The sequence below is a fragment of the Acartia tonsa genome, chromosome 10, assembly GCF_053477335.1.
Source record: "Acartia tonsa isolate MP-2025a chromosome 10, ASM5347733v1, whole genome shotgun sequence".
Lineage (NCBI taxonomy): Eukaryota > Metazoa > Arthropoda > Copepoda > Calanoida > Acartiidae > Acartia > Acartia tonsa.
In genome coordinates, this window is record NC_137269.1 from 10,972,303 (window position 1) to 10,997,861 (window position 25,559).

The window sequence follows — 25,559 nt, forward strand, 5'->3', positions numbered from 1 at the left end:
GAAGAAAAAAAACATGTATAGTATCGTATTAGAGACAATTTTCCAAGAATGATAAAATAAAAATCATAAAATTAATACCAGTTTAGTTAGCCCGGTGTTCTCCAGGCTAACTAAACTTGATTTAATTTTTCGTTTAATATCTGCAAAAAGATATCTATAATACGATGCGATAAATAACTAAAAATACATTGACAATGATAATTGTAAGAATCGCATTTATACCTAACAAGCTAAAAAATATTTTTGTCCAATATAATATAGAACATTTTAAACTTTAGTCAACATGGAAAATTTTCTCGAAAATAGTCGGTCATTCCGACGTATGGAACCCCACACTCTATTTTAGAGTGACTGCGCTGCGGGAAAAAAGTTAAATCTGATTTAAGCTGTTGTACAAAAAAGGTAAAAAATGGGATATCATTCTTTCTACCTAAATCACAAAAATTCTTTGTGTGTATGAGTGTGTGTGTGTGTTAGTGTGTTGGTCTTTTTATTTGAATGGAAACATAGTTCATTTACTAATATTTTGAAATAAAAAAGAAATATATGAAAAAGTTATTTCACCATTCTTTTCCTAAATGTAAACCTGCTGTCATTTTTAGATTACAGTTTAGAGTTCTTTGGTGCTTTAATATATAAATTGAAAATAAAGTGTGGGATTGACTTTTTTATCTTATGCCCATATCTGCGGTGCTTCAACCCTTCGGACTTACCATATCCCCAATAAAACTGACCGAAAGTAAAGCAGAAACTCCCCCCTACCCCTCAACTAACTTACTTTCAATTTATTTCAACCAAGGGAGGTTTTGTACTCGACAAGGCATTTGAGGGAAACCACAAATCTCTTATTTTGCTAAGTTATACTCTATATCTGTATTTTTTCCACACTTTAAATTTGGGCCCATGCCTAACATTACATAAATACATTACAATTTCTTTGTTGTACATAAAAGTAAATATTGTATGATAGTATCTAATGTTTATTATGATGAACTACATGTTGCAAGAAGAACGAGGTCACTGAGTAGATTACATACAATGTATTTAGCTTTTTTTTTCAGGCTCAATATTATGGCAGAGATGGGGACAAAGAATAAAGTACTTCTCTAGTCTCACACTGGGATCCTTTATTCACTTTATTACAAGAAAAGGAAGCTGAAGAAAGAGATTCTACAACGTATAAAAAAAGATCAAGAAGTTATAGAGAGAGGTGGAGAAGATATAAAGGGGAAGAAAAGTGGGTGAAATTTTGTGCATTCTCTGACAAAGGCGGCGCAAAAAGTGAATTGCCACCAAGACTTACTTTCAATCAAGGTTTATAGATACAAGGTTAAGTTTTTTAGTTGGCGCTTGCTAATTTGTTTTAAATATAAACATTATTAGATCATAACTAGTAAAGTTCATAGTAACTTTAGGACAAAGATAAACAGTTACTTGATGTTCTAATAATACCAATAAGATATTTATAAGTTCAAAATTATTTCTTTTTTTTACCAAGACATAATCAATACATGTATAAAAGTACTGATTTCTCGAATATATTTAAGATTATAAACTTATAATGAATAACCCTGTAATCTATTATAATGAAGGAAACTGAAAGAAAGTTTCTGACTGTGAGCAAAATTTCAAACAATTAGATTCTGAAATGGAATTGTGAAAGAAAAGTTTAAGAATAATCCAGCATCATGGCTACAGAACTAAGTCTTGCAGAGCAGATTAATTTGCAGGTAATTGATATTTTTTGAGAAAGAGGAAAGATATCATTTTGGATTGCAGGGTAAATATAAAATTGCCCATCAAACTAAAAAAATACTGAATATTTGGACACTCAACTTAATAAAAAAATCAATCAAAGAAAAGTCCCCAAAGTTGATAAGTTAACAAATTAGAAAACGTTAATATAAAACTTTGGAGACTAGTCTAAGAACCTAGTAATAGTGTCTAACTTTTTATCTTTGTGACGTAACAAAAATCCATCTCTTTTTTAGGGGTTTCCTTTCCCACCTCCCCTCTCATCCTTTGATTTTTGTTACGTCACAAAGATAAAAAGTTAGACACTATTACTAGGTTCCTAGTCTAATAAATAGCCCAATGTCTCCTCCCTCCATGCATCTGTCACAATATAAAATTTTATAACTAACATTATTATGTTTCTAATAAAGTTCATATCTGCTCTGTTACATTATCTATGTTAATAGAGTGTAAGCTTATGGTTTGGTCATTCCAAGACAACATTTACAAATTCTAAATCCTTGTTTATGGACTCTTGCTGATCATGGCTTACTTTCACATACTAAACTTAGTAAGTTTTATAAACTTAGCTATAAAACCCAGCAAAATTACCTTATAAACAGGACAATTATTTTTTTCTTATTATTATCACTTTTAAACTTGTTTTTTTTTAAGGAGGACCTTATGGCCAGGATGAATATGAGCCTGTGTGAGCTTCCCTTTGAGATGCACAACATCAGCAACCTCTCTGGTATCTGTGATCCCTCTGCACCTCCTTCTGGTGGTCTACCACATTCTATCATGACTATTATTCAAATATTTTATGGGCTTATCTGCCTATTGGGTCTCATAGGTATTATTTTACATTCAAAAACTGAGAAATTTGTAACAGCTTTATCTACTCCTTTCCTAATAATTATAGAGTAGAATCGCAACTGAAAAAAAATCTTACATCTTTTTGGTGATTTGGCATCTTCATACTTTCCAATTCTGATGAGTAGACAACCAGTCAAAAACCTTTTAGAAAAAGTGCATTTCAAATCTTTTCCTAACAGTTTCCCTCAAAGTTCCTAGTCAAGCAACTCCTCCCCCCTTTAAAAAAAGAAAAGAAATAATGTTGAAGGAAAGTTTAATTTTAGTGTGTTTTAAAAAAGTATTTAGGTCAGGTATAAGCCCTGTAGGGTTGGGACCCCCTGGCAGGGGTTAGACATAAAAAATATCTTATATGAAACATAAGGGGTGGATTTATGTTCTCACTTGGCACTTTGATGGAAAGCACCATTTTATCTTTCAAATTTTTTTCTTTTTATTAGATAAAAAGATTGTTACATTCTGTGAAGTCTAGACTGCATAGATAATGTAGTATCTAATGTAAAATATAGTGATATAGATATAGTGCGTAACCTTAGTAAATCTATTTGCTTTAGGAAACTCTTTGGTGATCTATGTAGTATTACGGTTCTCCAAGATGCACACAGTAACAAACCTGTACATACTCAACCTTGCTATTGCGGATGAAGCGTTCTTAGGTAAGATTAAACTTGTAAATCAATAAACCTTGAAAAAATATGTAATATTTAGAGGAACGGTGACAAATAGTTTATGTTTCTATTTTTGATCAGTTTCTATTATTTCAAAATTGATGTTCCTATCAGTAAAATAAAAACACAAATTATGCATGATTAGATTCAATATAACAGTTAATATTTTATAGTAGAAATAAAGTTCAAATTATAATCAAAGACTTTTAAAAAGTCAAGCTACATTAAAAAATGGCGATAATACGACTGGTTAGCAATAAATTTAAGCACTGAAATAGGTTTCAAAGATTATATGCTAAAGCATTACAATTCTGACTAATAGCTTTATCAATCTAAATTTTGTAAAATGAAAATGGTAAAATGGTGAATGTTAATATTTTTGCCTTGGTGTACCTGGATTTACAAATGTCTAGACAAATCAGGTTTTATTAAAACATTCCTGGCTAAAATATTATCTTTCTTCACTAGTATTTTCATGGGTTGTAGCAGATATGTGTAAGAATATTAGTAGCAAAGAAACAGCAAGCAACATTTTCGGCCATAAAAATCTGTTGCATAAGCGGACAGACGAACGGACGTAAAAATAGAGTATTGAAAAACAAAAAGAAAATGAGTAAGAAATTTGAATTTGGAGTTTGGACTGAACAGTTTAGAAACATTTAATTGACACTTCTTTAAAAGTTTTATTTTCTATATTTCAATAAGCTATATTTTCTTTTGGCGATCTCTAATTCTTTATCGTTATAATATAATAGGTGTCAGAACGCAATAAGCAAAACATAGTACGATTTTTAGGACTTTATTAGAGAGATTATTATTGTATTTTGTTGTCCTTGATTTCATTATTCCTAAAATAGGATGAAAAGGACATGCCTAAATAGACGATAAATTCTATCCATTATGGACGGGCGGGTATACCCTAATTACAGAAATGCTTTGCTTTTACAAATTCGCAGAAACCTGTAAATAAAACATACACACAAACATCCATACACACTCCCTTACATACAAACACACGGCCTACTTTGTAGAGAATTTATATTTAGCAAGGAAATTTGACTTGAAGCCTAATTTATGTGTTTTGGCTTATCATACAGATTTGCTGCTATACAATTTTATGCCATTAGCCACGTAAATTGTGTCCTGTGTAGAGACAGAAATACACTTTTTGCAATATTATGCTCCTTCAAAATAAGAGAAAATCATATGCTTCCCTCCTAAGCCGTCTTTTTATTTACTAGCGGCTGCGCACCTACCATCTTGTGGAGAAAGGGATCAGAGGTGGATTCTTAAAAAAAATTTGCCCCACTAATCGCTTATTGGGGCAAAATTGTTTTCGTGAAAAATCCACCAAAATCACATTAAAAATCTACAAAATCACATCAAAAATCTAAAAAATGGTTATTAACATAAGATTTTATTTAATTTTTGTAGATTTTTAATGTGATTTTGGTGGATTTTTCACGAAAACAATTTTGCCCCACTAAGCGATTAGTGGGGCAAATTTTTTTAAGAATCCACCTCTGAAAAATGTCCTAAAAATAGCTCAAGACTTAATTTTTTTTTTAAGTTTTAATTTTTGCTTCTATATCATAACAAAATAAAAGAAAAATGGCTATAAAGCATTAAAACTTTGTTAAATCTTGTATAATATTCTAAAAATGTTTATGTAAATGTATAGAAGAAAAACAAAAGACGAAAAGAAACTTTAGGTTAAACGTAAACTTTTAAGAAAAATTAATTTTGCCCCATGCATAACTTCAGAAATTTAATCCTTCTTCTAATATTACAAAAATACTATAGCTATTTCAATCAACTTGAAATTTGTATTATTAATTTGATCAAATTTAACCTTTTTGCTATTTTTTCCATACGTATTTATCTTTAAAAGAAAATGCTTATTATTAAAAGCAAAGTTTTTCTATAATAGGGTCGGTCCGTCCGTCCGTCCGTCCAAGACAGATAGCTTTTTTGTTAATTTAGGCATTTTAGAATTGTCCTATCGATTTCAAACTTTGCATGGTGATTCCTGTGGTAGTTAGGTACGATTTAAACAGCGTAGCAACTATATAATCATTACCAGAATGTCCGTACGTCCATTTTAAACATTTTGATTTTTACTTTTTTAACAACAAATTTTTATGTCATCTAATTATCCGATTGTTCTAATTTTTGGTATACTGATTCCTGATACTATTTATATTTAGCAAGGAAATTTGACTTGAAGCCTAATTTATGTGTTTTGGCTTATCATACAGATTTGCTGCTATACAATTTTATGCCATTAGCCACGTAAATTGTGTCCTGTGTAGAGACAGAAATACACTTTTTGCAATATTATGCTCCTTCAAAATAAGAGAAAATCATATGCTTCCCTCCTAAGCCGTCTTTTTATTTACTAGCGGCTGCGCACCTACCATCTTGTGGAGAAAGGGATCAGAGGTGGATTCTTAAAAAAAATTTGCCCCACTAATCGCTTATTGGGGCAAAATTGTTTTCGTGAAAAATCCACCAAAATCACATTAAAAATCTACAAAATCACATCAAAAATCTAAAAAATGGTTATTAACATAAGATTTTATTTAATTTTTGTAGATTTTTAATGTGATTTTGGTGGATTTTTCACGAAAACAATTTTGCCCCACTAAGCGATTAGTGGGGCAAATTTTTTTAAGAATCCACCTCTGAAAAATGTCCTAAAAATAGCTCAAGACTTAATTTTTTTTTTAAGTTTTAATTTTTGCTTCTATATCATAACAAAATAAAAGAAAAATGGCTATAAAGCATTAAAACTTTGTTAAATCTTGTATAATATTCTAAAAATGTTTATGTAAATGTATAGAAGAAAAACAAAAGACGAAAAGAAACTTTAGGTTAAACGTAAACTTTTAAGAAAAAATTAATTTTGCCCCATGCATAACTTCAGAAATTTAATCCTTCTTCTAATATTACAAAAATACTATAGCTATTTCAATCAACTTGAAATTTGTATTATTAATTTGATCAAATTTAACCTTTTTGCTATTTTTTCCATACGTATTTATCTTTAAAAGAAAATGCTTATTATTAAAAGCAAAGTTTTTCTATAATAGGGTCGGTCCGTCCGTCCGTCCGTCCAAGACAGATAGCTTTTTTGTTAATTTAGGCATTTTAGAATTGTCCTATCGATTTCAAACTTTGCATGGTGATTCCTGTGGTAGTTAGGTACGATTTAAACAGCGTAGCAACTATATAATCATTACCAGAATGTCCGTACGTCCATTTTAAACATTTTGATTTTTACTTTTTTAACAACAAATTTTTATGTCATCTAATTATCCGATTGTTCTAATTTTTGGTATACTGATTCCTGATAAGTACAATATTATAAGCAAAGAAACTCTATAATTAAGTCCTAAAATGTAAGTATATCCATAAACATTATTCTGTATCAAGAAGTTTTTCAACAAATTTACTCACAATTTTGCTTTGTCTCTTATTCATTTATATTATGATTATTCAGTTCTGACACTATACAAGTGTTAATGTCCGTTTGTCCAACCGTTTCAGAGCTTCGCTTTTATGGATGTTGTCATCCTTGTTTTTTTTATTTAAAACTAAACAAGGATGACAAGCACAATAAAGCACCAACATTTAAGGGGATGGACCAACGGACAAAATAAGTTCAAGGACAAATATTCAAGGTCATAAAAAATGCGTGTTCTTTTAAAAAGCACGACACCTTTTCCATAAAAAATGTTTAGGTCTTTTGTAGCATTGACGAAAAACAAACAGACAAATTTGAATTTCTTACTGAGAAATACAATTATCCGTCTAGTTTCTTGCAGACGGACAAACATTTCAAATTATAGATAGGCTTTGCCACTAAAAAAGCTCTACAACTATAAATATTACTAATTTTGAAATTTACTTTAATGTTAAAACGCGTAAAGTTTGTATAATGTTAGGAAAATTAATTAACTTTATTAATATTTGATCAAAGCAACCTCTTTGAGGTGTTAAACAAGGATCAGAATATTGCGCAGAAAGGTAAATTAGGGTTATTTAAAACTTTAATAAAGATGCTCCTTTGCAAGTAAAAAATGTGAAAAGCCTTAACAAAAGTCAATGTAAAATTTAATGCAAATTTTAAAACATACTGAGTTTAAACTTTTTGTATGATATAATTATCATATTCATTTATTTTTAGTAGCGAAGCTACTCTATAATTCGAAATGTCCGTCCGTCTGTCCGTCCGTCCGTCTGAGACAAAGTGGGGGAAACGTGATTTTCTCGGCTCCTATAAAAGATAGACAGCTGAAATTTTTAGTGAAGATTCTTATAACATATGCCCATCTAATCTATACATTGTTTTGTCCAACCGTCTGTCATTTGGGGTGATGGATCGATTCCTACATTTTCATGTTTTTCTGATTTTCTCAACTCCTTTTTAAGATAATGGGCTTAAATTTTCAGGGATTGCTTAAATTTACATTTTACATATTTTCCTTAAGTTTTATTACGATTTTCTTATTAATAGGGGTGCTAGATCGATTCCTAGATTTTTAGGTTTTCTATTGTTTTCTCAATTCCTATTCAAAATTTACGGCTAAAATTATCAGGGATTGAATATGCTAATAGTCTACATATTTCCATCAAGTTTCATTAAGATTTGTTTATATATTGTGGTGCTAGATCGATTCCTAGATTTTTAATTTTTCGTGATTTAAAGGTTGCGTGATTTTGAATTTTTCGTCATTTCCCTATTTCATCAAATATATAGGATGACACTGGTATATGATAAATATATTCATAATATACATTCATAATTTCTGAGTTTCGCTACTTATGGATGCTGTCATCCTTGTTTGGAATGATGATTCATAGGATAACATTGCCCAATATTATAAGCGAAACACCTATAATTAAATCATAAAATTAGATTAGGTCTTTACAAAGATTCCTCAAATCACTCAATTTTGCAACAAATTTAATTTAATTTTGTTTAGACTTTAACATCGATGATCTGCTTATTTCTAGCAAGTTCTGACACTCCACATAAGTTATTGTTCGTTTGTCCTTTCTTTTTTACTTTTTGGATGTTTTAATCCTTGTTTTTATATTTCTGGTGTTTATATGAACTGATCCAATGATTATATTCAGTTGGAATCCCGTTCCTGGTGACGACCATGGCGCTGCGAGAGTGGCCGTTTGGCTCCATTGTCTGCAAAATATACTTCACAACAACCTCCATCAATCAAATTACAAGCTCCATCTTTCTCACTGTTTTATCAGGTATCTTGATCTTTAAGGAAAAGAAAATAAACGATAAATAGATGTTCACAAAATTACCCCTTTCTCAGATTAAAATTACTGGTAGAATAGTTTAAAAATTAATTAATTAAAATTGCTTATAGTTTTTAAGTCAACCAATAAGATAACGTTGGAGGTTAGGGTAATTTACCGTCCAATGTTCCCTCCCTCTCTGCGTATTACAATTTATAAGAATCTTTGCTACTCTAGTACACACTTTGTCTGTTGATCTGTAATTTATAGAAGTTAATGATATAATAAACAAATATTAGATTTTTAAAAGAAAAAAAAAACCATTTTTTTTGTATATATTACACTATCTAATAATAATATTATTTCAAAGATACCGCAAGGTACTTTTAATGTACTTTCCTTTATTGAAAATAAATCAAAATAAATATGTATGTACTATATATATGAAAAATAGATATAAGCTTAGATGGTATATTCATAAAACCTTTTACAAGGGATATATTATTTGCAGAAAAAAATATATAATATTTACATCAGACTTTAAAGATATGAAATAGCAGTTTTTATTCCTGTTATAATATTATTTTGTTGGAAATAAAGAAGAGCCATGTATGATAAATTTCTGTAAAGGTTAAACATAAGTACAGGTCAAAATGATTTTCCCTTTTCACATGACAAGTTTTGAAATTTGTTGAACACTAAGGTGTAACAGTAAGATTTGAAATTTTTCAATGATTTTAAAGTAATGCTATACTGATGTGATTACAAACTTTAGGCCCCCTCCAAGTGCCTGAATAAATCCCAATTTCTCATGCAATATTGTCATTGATGGATATATATGTTGTGTGGGTCTGTTTGTGTATGTGTGTTTATGTGTGTATTCACGTGTGCCAGACTGCATGATAATAATTGATAATCGTATCGTATTATAGACAGCTTTCCGTGAATATTAGTATAGAAAATTGTAAAACAAAAACCAGTTTTGTTATAATTTTATGATTTTCAGTCTGGCTTGGAACTGGTTCCAATCCAGCGGATATTAATCGTTTTCGAAGCCATACTGGTAGAGTGTAGCAGCTGAACAAACATACAAACATACATTTATCGGTCTTCTGTACAGTTTGCAATTACAGCCTTAGCTAAAGTTATGCACAATTTACCATAATGATTCGAAATTTCAAAAATTGTGAGCTAAAGTTTTGTTTATTTTCAGCTGACAGATATGTTGCAGTGTGTCATCCTATCAATTCCCCAAAATATAGGTAAAAAATTATTCTGTTTACATTAGAAGTTTCTCTGGTAGTAAGTAACAAAAATATCTCGCGACTGTAGCTTAACACGTAGCTCATTAGCTCGTCGTTGGGGAGGTGATGTGTTCGATTATCTACCCAACCTACGCCATAACTAAAAATGTTAATAGTTACACTTACTGCTTCTATATCAAATGCGCGACATTAATAGGAATATTGTGGGAATTACCTTGGACAAAAACAGGCGCAACGCATTACCATGCACAGTTAGGACTTATAGACATAGATCGTGGAATCAAAGGGTTGGTTGTCTGCGATTGTCGGGATGCTAGTGCCTTGGAACCTAATACGAAAGTCTTGCCTTACATATTATGTGACAAGAAAAGAACCATGCAAATAAGCACTTTCATTGTATGGCTAATGTTTAAGGGAGACTTTTGGCGTTATCCTTCAAAGTTTCTTGTTAAGCAGGGAAACCCCCAACACTTCTTATTTTGAAACAAATTAAATTGAGGGAGTTTTTTCGTTTATTTGTTTACTTATGTAGGGGCAAGGTTAGTTTATATTAGGTACTTGGTAACCCCGCAGGGTTAGGCATATCAGAGTTAGGGTATAACTTTTGGTAAAAGCCAAACATTTCGACTTACACACAAAATGTATTTACTTTTTAAAAATCTGCAGTGAAGTTTTTGCTTTATACAGACAAAGAAGATATGTTAAACATGGAATAGATGAAACATTAATTCTAGAAAAGCTAAGTTACAATAAAAAAAGTTTAGAATAAAAATTCAGAAATGTCTAAAAAAGAATGAATATTGCAATTGAGATTTTTAAAAATAAAAATAACTTAAAACAGTACAATTTTCATTGATATTGAATATTATTCTGATAAAAATATGTATGATTCTTAAGTTAAATTAACAAGAATTATGATTTCAAATTTAAAAATTTCAAGCTTCATTGTAAAGAAGAACCATATCGCTCAAGCGGTTACAGAGATTTTATGCTACTGACAGACAGACACCCTGTTACTTTTCTCTAAAGATTGTCTCTGTCTCTGGCCCAGCAAGAAAAATTCTAAAAAGTGAAATGTTTATTCACCTGCCAACTTTTTACTCTGGGATTCAAATCATAAAAAAACTAGCATTTCTTAATAGCTGCGACGCTACCCTGTGTGTTTGTCTGTCTCTAGTGAGGATATTTCTAACCGCTGACATTGCTAAGATTTACCTTTGCAGAGAAGCTATTTATTAGTCTAGGGAAGGTTTATAACTATTTTAAGGGAGGGTACATCTATCCTCAAAATTTAAAAGTAAAATTGAAAGTTATGGGTCGACTCCAACCGCTTCCTTCAATGACCCAGTATATTTTCTATATTTGCTCTCTACTTCTGAGCATATTTTTCCTTTTTCTTTTAAGATTTGACAATTTGTCACATCGAGTTTTGTCATTTCATTTTTGTTATCATCGTATAAATGTATCTATCTAGAACACAGCTGATTGCTAGAGTTGTTAGTCTATCAGCCTGTATGATATCTACTCTACTAATACTATCTATCTATCTAGAACACAGCTGATTGCTAGAGTTGTTAGTCTATCAGCCTGTATGATATCTACCCTACTAATACTATCTATCTATCTAGAACACAGCTGATTGCTAGAGTTGTTAGTCTATCAGCCTGGATGATATCTACCCTACTAATACTATCTATCTATCTAGAACACAGCTGATTGCTAGAGTTGTTAGTCTATCAGCCTGTATGATATCTACCCTACTAATACTATCTATCTATCTAGAACACAGCTGATTGCTAGAGTTGTTAGTCTATCAGCCTGGATGATATCTACCCTACTAATACTATCTATCTATCTAGAACACAGCTGATTGCTAGAGTTGTTAGTCTATCAGCCTGGATAATATCTAACCTACTAATGATATCTATATATCTAGAACACAGCTGATTGCTAGAGTTGTTAGTCTATCAGCCTGTATGATATCTACCCTACTAATAATATCTATCTATCTAGAACACAGCTGATTGCTAGAGTTGTTAGTCTATCAGCCTGTATGATATCTACCCTACTAATAATATCTATCTATCTAGAACACAGCTGATTGCTAGAGTTGTTAGTCTGTCAGCCTGGATGATATCTACCCTACTAATGATATCTATATATCTAGAACACAGCTGATTGCTAGAGTTGTTAGCCTATCAGCCTGGATAATATCTGCCCTACGAATAATATCTATCTATCTAGAACACAGCTGATTGCTAGAGTTGTTAGTCTATCAGCCTGGATGATATCTGCCCTACTAATAATATCTATCTATCTAGAACCCAGCTGATTGCTAGAGTTGTTAGTCTATCAGCCTGGATGATATCTACCCTACTAATAATATCTATCTATCTAGAACACAGCTGATTGCTAGAGTTGTTAGTCTATCAGCCTGGATGATATCTACCCTACTAATAATATCTATCTATCTAGAACACAGCTGATTGCTAAAGTTGTTAGTCTATCAGCCTGGATGATATCTACCCTACTAATAATATCTATCTATCTAGAACACAGCTGATTGCTAAAGTTGTTAGTCTATCAGCCTGGATGATATCTACCCTACTAATAATATCTATCTATCTAGAACACAGCTGATTGCTAGAGTTGTTAGTCTATCAGCCTGGATGATATCTACCCTACTAATAATATCTATCTATCTAGAACACAGCTGATTGCTAGAGTTGTAAGCCTATCAGCCTGGATGATATCAGCTCTGCTTATGATTCCTATTTTCCTGTATGCTAACACTATCGTCAGGTAAATTATATTTTTAAAAAATACATAATGGTCCGTCATTCTGTAGGTCATGATACAAAATACATTTATGTAATGGTTTTGTGATTATGTACTATTACACTTTTTTTTCTTTTTCTTTCCATATTTTTATTCACCTTTTATGTTTTTAATCCGTGATTCTTTAATTATTTGCTACTTATAGATTTTATTATTCTTGTTTTGAAATAAATTTTAAATCAACTTTGCTTTTCAGGGAAGATGGTGGTGAAACATGTAACGTGTTTTGGACAATGAACACAACTTCTATCGGATTTATCAATGAACAATCTGCCGTCACTTTCTATTCATTCATCTTCGGATTTGCAGGTATCATTTATTGACAATACTTGCGTTATTTTTAAATCTTAAAAGATTGTGATCTCAGCCGTACCTTAAAAAAATTTGCTCTGTACCTGGATACCTTAGCAAGGTTTGCTGGCGTCATGCACCCACCAGCAAAACTTGTGTCTTTATATCAACCTTTAATTGTGGCTTTCTATCTTGTGAACAAAACAAAAAATATACAAAACAATAAAACAGAGAGGGAGGCGTTCCCGCACTTTCAGGGTTAACTTAGGTATCAGCAAATTTAACAAGTATGTCAACTTATGTAAAAACGAAAAGTAAATACGATAAACGCGTGCTAACGTAAAACTAATATTATTAAGTTCTTCGCTATGAAAAAAAATAATATGGGTTTAATAATTCAATTATTGTAGCTTTGACTTTAAGATAGCACTTGATAAAGTTTTACTTTTATTTTAGACAAAGCCCAAATTGTGTTGCAATTGTATCAAAAATGCTCCATGTGACGTAAAAAATGAGGGACAATTGATCATTTTTGACACAATTTTAACACAATTTTGGCTTTGTATTATTTGAGGGCATCAGAAACCCTAAAATAATCATAGATAATAATGATTTTATTATATTTTTAGGCCCACTGACATTCATTCTTATTTTCTACATACTGGTTATTATTAGACTCAGGAAATTTGTCAACCATTTATTTAGCAAAACAGGGATGACAACATCCATAAGTAGTGAAGAACAAAAATCATGGATGGAAAAAGGGATAAAGTAGGTTCAATGGCGGGTAAAAAAGATTGGGTGGGAAAAAGATAATGATTACATAAAAACAATCACGGAGGCTTTACATATCATTATAAAAGTGAAAACCATCAGACTATCTAAAATAGTAGCAGTAAAAATCGCTTTATCCCCATGACGCAAAGAATTTTAAATCTGATTACTACCAAATGTAACAAAATTTTACAACAAATAACTTAAAATATATTCCTTTATCCCTCAAATTAATGTGCTATTATCAAATCAACCTAAATAAAGTATATAGAAATAACAAATAAAGTATCTGATTATCTGTTGCAAAGAATCTCGCACACCACTGAACCGATATGGTTCTTCTTCACATTAAACCTCAACTCCAAAAATATTTACTGTAACATTGTGCCATTGGAAATTTTCTTATGAAATAGATGATTGTTATTAAATTTGTACTGTAAGGCAAACAAAACCCATTTTTTTTTATAAAACTTATTGCATTTTGTATGCTAGGTAAAAGTAAAAGACATTACCATTATCATCATAATCTAACTTTTGCTTGTATCTAAAGTCTTTAAATATCAAATAATCACAAGAAGTAGGGGGTAAGATAAGGGTGTTATTCTGATGTTATACTGTCCTGTATTTATATCTTTAGTCCAGATTTTTGTCTTCAGAACAAAACTGTTGTAAAACTCGTATTAATACTGTTATGGGTGTTTGTGTATGTATATGTGTGTGTGTGTGTGTGTGTGTGTGTGTATTAGAAACTGGGTTACAGGACGCTATGAGAATATATAATTTCTGTGTTGTCAGACAACATACATGTCCACGGCACAACAATAAACATTTACACCATAAAATTATTAGGAAGGAGAGGATATTTGACTGTAAATTACACTGGTAGCAAAAGTTGCATAATCATAGTATTCTATTTATTGGCTCAAAAAATTGTACTACTTTTATTGAATTTTGATTGGTTGGTTCAAAACTTATAATGTTTAAACTTTTCGACCAAACTTTAAAAACTAACCTACATAAATATAGAATTTTCCGAGAAAAAAAACCTTTACAAAATCTTCAGCTTTATAATTTTAATTTGTTCATATCCAGCGTGGACAGGACAAATGAAGAAAATAAAGAGATGACCAAAGAATTCTTGATGTGTTAGTGTATCATGATAATAAATGTGTTTGTTTGTCTGTCTGTCTATCTGTCTGTCTGTCTATCTGTCTGTCTGTCTGTCTGTCTGTCTGTCAGTCATGTTGTGTGATATGTTTGTCTGTATTATGTCTGTGTTTGTATACTTTTGTATTATGGACAATACAGTTATACATATATTTTTATATTTTTGTATTTGTGTTTTTGGCAATTTTCTACAAAGTGCCTTGACGAGCCAAAAACTCTCTGTTCCTTATTTTGAAATATTTGAAACTAGCGGCTACGCCCCTAGAGGCCTCTAGGGGCAATTGAGGAGGGGAGAGTCAAATTTGATAACCCAATTTCTTATTTTAGATTTTTTTTTAAAGTAAAATTTTTTTTTATGGAGGTTTTTTTTGGTGGGGGCGATTTCTCTTGGGAGGGTGGTGATACCCTCCCCCAAAATATTTTATAAACCTTCACGGGACATATGAGAAGCTTCCCTGTTAAGGAGAACCCGATCGGTTCAGCGGTTGGCGAGATCCTTCGGTACAGACAGACAAACATCCTGTTACTTTATTATAAGGATAAAAAGAGGGAGAAGTTTGTCTTTACGTCAGGATAGAATAGGTTAGTTAGACTAAAAAAGCTACGCCCCCCTTCCCCCCCTTATTTTAAGTTAATTTTAATAATAACAGGGGGGGGGGGGGAGTTGACTGCTTGATTGAGGGAAAGCCTGTATTTATTCTGTATATTTTGCTAACGTTGCATAATTAAAAAGACTAAAATCTCTGAAAAGTTGTGCATTTTATGTGTATCTGTGAAATGATTGGAAAATATGTCATCTTGTTGTTTATGAGCGTGTAATGTTGTGACTTAGATGAATATATTATAGTTATACAGATATACAGTCAATAGGCACAACTATAACTAGGATGGCAACAACCATTAAAACAAAAATCTGAAGTCAAACGGTCGAACGAACAAACAAACAGGAACTCTTGTAGAGTGTCAAAACTTAATAAGCAGAATATTAATTTAAAGATATAAACATAAAAAAAGTATATAAACTCGTTGCATAATTTTGTAAAAACAGGATTCTGTTTAGGACAAACTTACATTTTTAGGATTTGATGAAAGAGATGCCTTGCCTAAACTATTGTACCTGTTGAAATTGATAGGCCATTTTTAAAATGCTTAAATCAAAGAAAAGAGCTAACCTTCATACAAGGCTGGGTGGACGGACGTAGATTGTCTAATTATAGAAAAGCTTCGCTTAAATATATTGTAAGAAGTAAAATAGAGAGAGAATGATTAACTGGCCGACTCACTGACTTAATTGTTAAAAATTTTATCCCAAGAGGAATTGTAGCATTAATTAGAATATACTCAGTAACTGTACAATAAGATCTCGCTACCCGCTGAGGATTAGCCGCTAGTATTTAGTAGTAAAACAGCTTTCTGAATCTGTATATTTATTAACTGTTGACAAATATGAACAGGTCTGTTGGTCCTAAAGGCGTGGAGAAGTCTCAGACAAAGAGGAAATCGCACAGGTATCAGTAAGTATTAAAACATCATAAAACCCGCATCCACGCCCCTAGTATTTAGGGACGGAGCCGCATTCGGATGGGACAGAGTGAGTGGGAGATACCGAAAAGTCATAGCGATTGGGAACAGTGGAGTGTGGTATGGGAGTATAGTGGGGGTGTCAACACACCACTTGATATTGAAATTAGGAAGGCATGTCTACCTCCTTTTTCTAACCCCTAATGGTTTCAAATATTGATTGCATAAATGATATAATAATACTCGCAGCTGGCAAACCCAACTTACCCATCCCCATCCCCAATAAATGAGGTCAATATCAGCAAGTTAAATTGACGACAAATTTTCCCTTGTCAATATATCCACGAATATATTATTTATTGCTACAAATATCATTGAATTATTGAATATTTATCCGTGTGTGTGTGATTATGAGTGACCCCAATCTGGAATTAGATTTTCCTTATCATAGTTAACCATGAAAAGTCTGAGTATTATGGCTCCCCCTAAAAAAAACTTTACTCTTGCAGATTTACTTTACTGGGGCATAAAAATACGCAGCCAATAGCCAGTCCCACTTCACTTTTTGATAATTTCTATAAAAGCCGCAAAAATCCATCGGAATTTTTGACTTTATCCCTCAAAGTACCTGGGCAAAAATATCCCCTTTCTTTTTCCTTATTTTTAAAATAAATCTAAAGAAAGTGGGAGGGGGTGATTTTTGTTTGTTCTTTTATTACATTAAGTCAGGTTAGGTTAGTTTATGTTGTGTATAAGGGAAAGATTTACTGTGAGTGAGGGTATCTATATCTAGCTTCCCAAGATAAATCAACCTCTCTTTAAGAGCCCCTACAGGCCTCGAAGTGTGACGCTAACTCTAAGTTTAATTGCAAGTAAGCTTAATTTTGTCTGTAGCGAAGGATCTCGCTAACCGCTGAATCGATATGGTTCTCCCTAACTGTGAAGCTTTTTATAGATCAAGGGAACGTTTTTAACTATTTTGATTGAGGGTATCTACACCCTCTCAATATAAAGATGACACCCCCAAAAAAAATCTTTTTGAATTTCAAATTGAAAATGGGGGGGTCGACTTTTTCCCCTTTCACCCTAATTGCCCCTAGAGGCTTCTAGAGGCATAGCCGCTAGTTTTTTTTATAACATGGTAATAATTAATGAGGATAAACAATTTTGTAGAAAAATTTACACCTAAAATAATGACGTTGATTCTATTTTAAAAATTAAATAAACTATTGGTGTAAATACCTAAAAAGAAAACCTACGCATATAGTTACTCATTTGTTTCTTATTAAATAAACTGTTTATTTTTCATTAGAAAAGTGTTTATCGAAACATCGTTATTTTTAGATTTGTACAAAATAAATTACATTTAACACAGCCAAAAATAAGATGTTATTATATAAAGGTAACAGGATGTTTATCTGTTTGTGTGTCTGATCTCGCAAACCGTGCGATATGGTTCTCATTTTTATAGATCTTGCGAAAGGATAATTATAACTATTTTGATGCAGGATAACACCACCCTCCCAAGAGAAATCGCCCCTAGAAAAAAATGAGCCCCATTCCAAAAATTTATTTTTACTTTTTTTATACAACTACTAGCAGCTTTAAAAAAAATAGTTTTAAAAAGAATTTATTTGTGGGGGGGGGGTTCCACTCTAAGAAAAAAGATTAAACGTTCCCGGGACCTATAAGAAGCTACCCTGTAAATGAGAACCCGATCGGTTCAGCGGTTAGCGAGATCCTTTGGTACAAACAAACAGAAAGACAGACAGACATCGTTCTTCTTTGTATTATAGAAAATTTAATATGGGGGTCCAATATCAACCGTACCCACCCCCAAACCGATTTTGCCCCTAGAGGTCTTTAGGGGAGTAGGAACTATTCTAAATATATTAGAAAGCCTTACGTTTATTTAATTCCTAAATCCTAAATGAAAAACAAGTTTGTACATCCTTTCTTCAACTCCCTGACAATGTACCATGAGTTTTATTTTAAGAGAAACTTTTTTAATATTCTGCTCTGATAAACTCAGTGTTTCAGGGATAGAATAATTAAAGATAATAATTTTCTTTTTCCCAGATAATTAGGATAAAACTCGGCCATTGATAGTTCATTAACCCTATTTTCCAAATACTAGATGTTATTTAAAGAGAAAATATTTTCAATGCATTCATATGTATATAAAAATTTGAAATGAATTTTAAAAAGTCACATTTTTTGGTATCTCTGATAACTTTCCTTCCTGTAAAATATATATTATTTAGATATTTTACACAATATTTATGAATTTTAAAACATTTTTGTCAGAAAGAGAAAAATTAAACAAATACACATGAATATTAATCCATGTATAAAGATATGATTTTTGTTTACAGTGATGTTTTAAAAGGTTATAAATATTTATTTTTTTTGGAAATCACAACGAACATTTCTGAAAAAGTAAATACCTACCTCCCCCCCCCCCCTCCACGGAAAAAAAGATGGGTCGAATTATCCCCCCCCCCCCACCCCTTCTCCCTACTTCTGTGTCTCTAGGGGCGTAATCGCTAGTTTTAGAAAAGATAAGAACATTGCAAATCAGAAAATTGGCAATAATTGAAAGCAGATTGGTTTAGAAAAAATCAAGAATTTATCTACTGCAGTATTTTGGTTCCAAACTAACTGTGGCTTTCTACATAAAAACCGACAGACCCTTACAAAATAGCTGACGTACTAAAAAATCTAGAATGTTTTCTAGAAGTATATAATGTTAAATAGACCAAACAACTTTATGAAATGGCACTTAATATAATGTTTTTTGGCTAAGAATCATCTTACACATACAAGAACAAATATGTATATAACTAGCGCAGCAATGAGAAGCTGAATAAATAAAATCGCTTTTAGTATCGATAAATTAATATATTTCCCCAATACTTCTAGTTTGGAACCATCCAATCAAAATTGAATAAAGGACCCAAAGTTTTGGAGCCAACGAATAAAATAATTTTAAAACTATGTTATTTACAGTCCATTGTTCACTAGCTTACTAATAGTCCATGTTAGCTACAAGTGATACACGTACGGACAGTCCCTAACTATAGAGAAGCACCAATACTATAAAATATAATTCTTAAAACAATTTAGAAAAGTAACGAAATTGGTTTTGACTGTAATTACTGTTGTTATACTGTTTTGGCTACCACAGACAGACTTACGGACAGTCCTTAACTATAGAGGAGAGCTTTTTCTATAAAAATATAATTCTTGAAATAATTTAGGAAAGTAACAAAGTTGGTTTTGACTGTAATTACTGTTTATATTCTGTGTTGGCTACCACATTGGATTACTCAGGTATAATGGGATACAGGGCTAGGATAATGGCCGATAATCTAATCCCCAATTTTTATGTGTAAAACTTCGTTCTAATTTCATTTAGAGTGGTAAGGGGGTTGGGGGAGGTCTTGAAGAAATTATATTGTTAGTAAAATACAAAGGACTATGGCGTAACACGTAGCGCATCTGGTCGCTGTCGCGAAGGTGAATCTCCACCCGCGTCATAAATAAAGACGTTAAAAATTGTTCCAACTGCTGCTGATGATGAGAGTAGAGTGAAAGACTTAGCTCAATACAACGCAACCCATTACGGTTAGGACTTTCAAACAAATTAATGTTATCAAAGAAATTGTTGTCTAAAAGACGTTTTGGCATATAATCATGCACATCATTAAGCAAGATTTAATTCAGAGATACACCAAAGATAGGCTATCCGAGTCAAAAATATGGAGCGAAAAAAGTTTTTTGGTCATAAAAAGTTTTTTTTATTTTTTGTTAGATAAATTTAAATCTGACGAGAAAGATGAATTTGTTTTAATTTCAGCTTGCTCTTATAACCCAAGAACCCGGATATCAAAGTGAAACAATAGTTTTGGTAAGTACTTCACAGATTTAAAAGTAGGGCTTTTGTGCATTAAGGTTCTGTACGTCAGTTGTATGTACTGTAGACACATTCGTTATGGTCTTTTTATGGTATTAGCTTGTCATTAAAAAATTTGTTTCAGTGTTTTTCTGCTAAAAGTTCTATTGTAAATCCAATATTATAATTCAAACTGTCTTAAAGTCTATTTTAAGTCTTCTGTACGCAATTTTAACTCAATGAACAGTCTGATTTAAAGATTTACATTTTTAAACTTCATTATGCAGATGTTTAGCTTTCAACATTATACCTTGATGTAATAGGATTTATTATTTAAAAAGCCAGATAAATAATCTTAACATATCAAAATTGTTGTTAAAAATCAACATGTTTTAAATGAACGTGCGGACTTTCTGGTAACGCTTATAGAGTTCTTAAATCATACCTAACTGATACAGGAATCATCATGCAAAGTTTGACATCGATAGGACAATTTTTATATGTCTTAACTAACGAAAAGAGCTAAATAATTTCATGAAAAAAGCTAACTGTTACGGACGAACGGCCTCGCTACGCTTTTAAAAAATTTATCATGATCATAATTGCTTTGTAATTCTTAATAGTTATGCTTCTCTTCATGATTGTTGTCATTCTTGTTTAATTGGTTAATTGTTTTTGTTTTTAAGTCTATTGACGTAAATTTTCTTTATTATTGATGAAAAAACTTGCCTAACAAGAAGATAAATTATTAGGTTTTTAAAAAATTGATAATAATTGTGTGTCTCTCTCTCATTGGTTATTTCAATTTTTCACATGTAATTTGTTTTGTTTTATACAAATATAGCATAATTTAAATGAAATTAAATTTCACCCAACAAGATATTGTTGTTTTCCTTGTTTGTAGCCAGCACAGAACACCCCTCCCCCCCTTATTTTCAAAATAAAAAGAAATTAAGGGGGTCAGTATTTTTAATTTATGCCTAACCCGATGCTGGAGGTAACAATTAACACCAGATATACCCCCCACCCCACCCTCCATTGTTTTATGAAATTAGAGAGAGCTAAATTATGCATAACAATTAACAAGGCATGTTTTTATTGATATTTTTTTTAGATTTCTTTGTTGGCCAACTGTTTGTCGTACTCTAACTCAGCTATGAACCCTGTTCTGTACGCGTTCTTGTCAGACAACTTTAAGAAGAGCTTCATGAAGGCTTGCAGGTTAGTTATAAATAAGCTTTTCCAGTATTGCTTAGAAACCGTTTAATATCCGATGTAGCTGTGTATAGTGACCTAGCAAAATAGGGATAAATGTCACTGCTTTTGGACTACCTATGCTATTGACGCCATAAAATACCCTATCCTCCATTTCTTTTCCAGGGGGTTCTTTCCCCCTTCCCTTTCTCTTTTTCTCTACTATGACGTCAATAGAATAGGTAGGCCAAAAGCGGTCACATCTCTCCAAATTTTCCTAGGGTACTAAACACAGCTACATATCCGATGGAAAAGACCATGTATTTCATCGTATTGAATCCGGTTTTCTACAAATATGAAAAAGTACAATCATAATATTAAAACCAGTTTTATTGCCCCAAAAATTATAGGGTTAATTTAGTTTAGAATTATTTTGAATTATAAATCAACATACCACATTGTGTATCGTGTATCCTTAGGGATAAGACAATCGACGATAAGTTTTTGTAGAAGCCAAAGAGTAATAACTAAATTTTACCTTTTATTCGGGGCCAATAAAACAAGATTTATTTTTTTCCTCAAAATATTTTAGAGTATTAAAATCATATTTTTTTGTTGAAAATTAAATGCTAAATTCATGTTTTTAGATAATTTCAAAAAGTCTGTGTCAGTACTTTTAATATTTCTTTGAATACAGTAATTAATAAGCTGAAAAAAATTAGTTTTGCAGTTATTTAGTTTATTTTTGATTTATTGATTTTAATTTTTTATTTTTTAAAAAAACTTTTGAAAGTATTGAATTGTGTGCAGGATTCAAACATGTACCTGTTGGGACTCACCAAAAATTCAAATTGAAAAATTTACAGGTTGTTAATAAATATATGTTAAAAATAATAATAATTAACAAATATATCAATGTTATAATAATGTTACTATATTACATACTAGCGGCTACGCCCCCTAGAAGCATCTAGGGGCACTTTATATTAGAGCGGCAAAAGTTACCCTACCCCTCGCCCCATTTTCAATTTGATTTTTTTTATAACAAGTTTTAAAAATATTTTTTTTTTTGGAGGGGGGGGATTTTTATTTTGAGGGTGGATATTCTCCAACAAAATAGTTCAAAACCTTCCCTTGACTTTTAAGAAGCTTCACTGGAAAGGAGAACCATATCGGTTCGCGGCAAGAGAGGTCCTTCGCTACAGATAAAAAAGCTTAAAACTATAAATGTATTATAGTATTAGCTCTTTTGAAGAAGTTTAAGTCCTTTTGACAAATTGTCAATTGGTTAAGGGGCTATAAATTGTATATAGAATTGAACTGAATATTATTGTGTGTATATTATAATCCCAGCTGTGCATCTAACATTTACATATAAATGGATACTAATTAAGTATGCCCCCTCCCCCCTCTTCCATACTAATAATAAATAATGGCATACCATTAATTTATAGTAAGTTATACTAATTTTATAATATACAAATTATTTCATCTATTAGACTTGGAGCTTGAGATATTCATCACACACAATGTTTTAGTAAATAACAACTTAAAAATTTCTTTGGTGCTTTAACACAAAGTGTCTGTTGAGTACTAATATCCATCCACCTTCATTTTAAAATAAACTAAAGATGATAAGGGGGGGGGGGGGAGGTAGTTATTTTTGTTCATCTATATAAGGGAAAATATAAAAATTAGACATGAGATTATTATTTTATTTTTAAGATATAAAACGAAAATACAATGTATATTAAAATAAAAATAGATTGGAAGGAGTTAGCTTTTTTCTCAGAGCTGTTTCTTTTGGGAGAAAGGAACTATTTTACTTAAGAAGTAGATGAAAACCTTCCCATGACCTAAGAGAAGCTTTAGTAAGGGATGTTCAGTGATTAACGAGACCAGTTGTTATAATGTAACTAGCGGCTACCCTGGCCTCTAAGGGCTCTGAGTATGTAATTAATATATTAAAAATTGAATGGCATAAAACAATCACAGGCGCTTACCTAAAACTAAACTCAATCGCTTCAATAGTTATTGAGATCTTAAGCTTAACCTTTACTGCTCGATAAAAAAGGAGGATTTTTCTTAACATAATACCAGCCAAAACCCGTCACAACCCTTTTACACTAGACAGACCTAATTTTCTATCTGAATGCTGAGGAAAAAACTTTTTCTGATCTACATATAATAATGGATAAAGATTATGCGTGGATATTATGACAGGGGAAAACTTTAGGTTGCTAACATAACGTATATTGGTCAGTGGATTTGGGGAGAGGGATTACGTAAAAGGGCTGGATGCGGGGATCGTTATTTTAGTCAGCTTCAAGTTTCATTTTTAGAGTACATTATTATTTGGTGTAATATCCAAGTAATAAAAAGTCCATTTATATAATGTACATATATGTACAAATATATTTTTGTAGTACATGTTTTACTAATATATATTATGTTTTTTCATGTACATAAACTAGAATAAACACATTCATAACTAGGAAGCAAAAGATATTTTTAAAATGAAAATAATAATTTTTTACAGTAGCGATTTCTTTAGGGGTTGGGCGTGGTGGTACAATCGTCCTAAAACGTTTTAAAGCTTTCTTGGACCTATGAGGAATTTTTGTGTAAAGGAGGGAGAACCATATCGGTTCAGCGGGTAGCCAGATACTTTCCTGTTTTTATAAAGATATACAATTAATATGTTTATATTGTATATGTACATATCATTTATGTGTTTTTAGTTGTCTGTAGTAAATATATTTACCAAGAAAAGTATTTTCTACCAAAGTTGTTAGACTTGTTTAGCCAAGAAAGTAAAAGTTATAATCTACCAATACTTACAGACAAAGTGAAAGGAATAACGTTTTCATTATTTAGTATTTAATATAGGTGTAGTCAGAATAGAGAGACAACCCACCAGAATAATATATAGAATATTATTTATAATATAGGTGTAGTCAGAATAGAGAGACAACCCACCAGAATAATATATAGAATATTATTTATAATATAGGTGTAGTCAGAATAGAGAGACAACCCACCAGAATAATATATATATATTATTTATAATATAGGTGTAGTCAGAATAGAGAGACAACCCACCAGAATAATATACAAAATATTATTTATAATAGGTGTAGTCAGAATAGAGAGACAACCCACCAGAATGATATATAGAATATTATTTATAATATAGGTGTAGTCAGAATAGAGAGACAACCCACCAGAATATTATATAGAATATTATTTATAATAGGTTTAGTCAGAATAGAGAGACAACCCACCAGAATAATATATAGAATATTATTTATAATATAGGTGTAGTCAGAATAGAGAGACAACCCGAACCTAGTAATAGTGTCTGACTGATTATGACGTAAGAAAAAAAATTAGCCAATGAGAGGCCACTTTAAATTTTACCATTGGTCAATAATGACATCTCATTGGCTAATTTTTTTTTCTTTTGTCATAATCAGTCAGACACTATTACTAGGTTCAGACAACCCACCAGAATAATATATAGAATATTATTTATAATAGGTGTAGTCAGAATAGAGAGACAACCTACCTGAATAATATATAGAATATTATTTATAATATAGGTGTAGTCAGAATAGAGAGACAACCCACCAGAATAATATATAGAATATTATTTATAATAGGTGTAGTCAGAATAGAGAGACAACCCACCAGAATAATATATAGAATATTTTTTATAATATAGGTGTAGTCAGAATAGAGAGACAACCCACCAGAATAATATACAAAATATTATTTATAATAGGTGTAGTCAGAATAGAGAGACAACCCACCAGAATGATATATAGAATATTATTTATAATATAGGTGTAGTCAGAATAGAGAGACAACCCACCAGAATATTATATAGAATATTATTTATAATAGGTTTAGTCAGAATAGAGAGACAACCCACCAGAATAATATATAGAATATTATTTATAATATAGGTGTAGTCAGAATAGAGAGACAACCCGAACCTAGTAATAGTGTCTGACTGATTATGACGTAAGAAAAAAAATTAGCCAATGAGAGGCCACTTTAAATTTTACCATT

General features: G+C 31.4%; 1 protein-coding gene across 2 annotated transcripts in view; it reads left to right on the forward strand.

The window, feature by feature from the left end:
- Nucleotides 1-25,559, forward strand: part of LOC145329373 (somatostatin receptor type 2-like) — a 50,833-nt gene that overhangs the window by 16,686 nt on the left and 8,588 nt on the right. Inside the window, exons 2-14 of one of the 2 annotated variants that reach the window (XM_080173458.1) lie at nucleotides 1,062-1,314; nucleotides 1,593-1,730; nucleotides 2,410-2,587; nucleotides 3,162-3,263; nucleotides 8,418-8,549; nucleotides 9,754-9,802; nucleotides 12,512-12,607; nucleotides 12,840-12,952; nucleotides 13,564-13,612; nucleotides 16,327-16,389; nucleotides 19,657-19,729; nucleotides 20,256-20,306; nucleotides 21,406-21,512. In XM_080173458.1, coding sequence (XP_080029584.1) covers nucleotides 1,689-1,730; nucleotides 2,410-2,587; nucleotides 3,162-3,263; nucleotides 8,418-8,549; nucleotides 9,754-9,802; nucleotides 12,512-12,607; nucleotides 12,840-12,952; nucleotides 13,564-13,612; nucleotides 16,327-16,389; nucleotides 19,657-19,729; nucleotides 20,256-20,306; nucleotides 21,406-21,512 — 1,055 coding nt within the window. In that variant the 5' untranslated portion in view covers nucleotides 1,062-1,314; nucleotides 1,593-1,688. The remainder of the gene's footprint in view (nucleotides 1-1,061; nucleotides 1,315-1,592; nucleotides 1,731-2,409; nucleotides 2,588-3,161; nucleotides 3,264-8,417; nucleotides 8,550-9,753; nucleotides 9,803-12,511; nucleotides 12,608-12,839; nucleotides 12,953-13,563; nucleotides 13,613-16,326; nucleotides 16,390-19,656; nucleotides 19,730-20,255; nucleotides 20,307-21,405; nucleotides 21,513-25,559) is intronic. The other variant, XM_080173459.1, reaches the window with a different exon arrangement.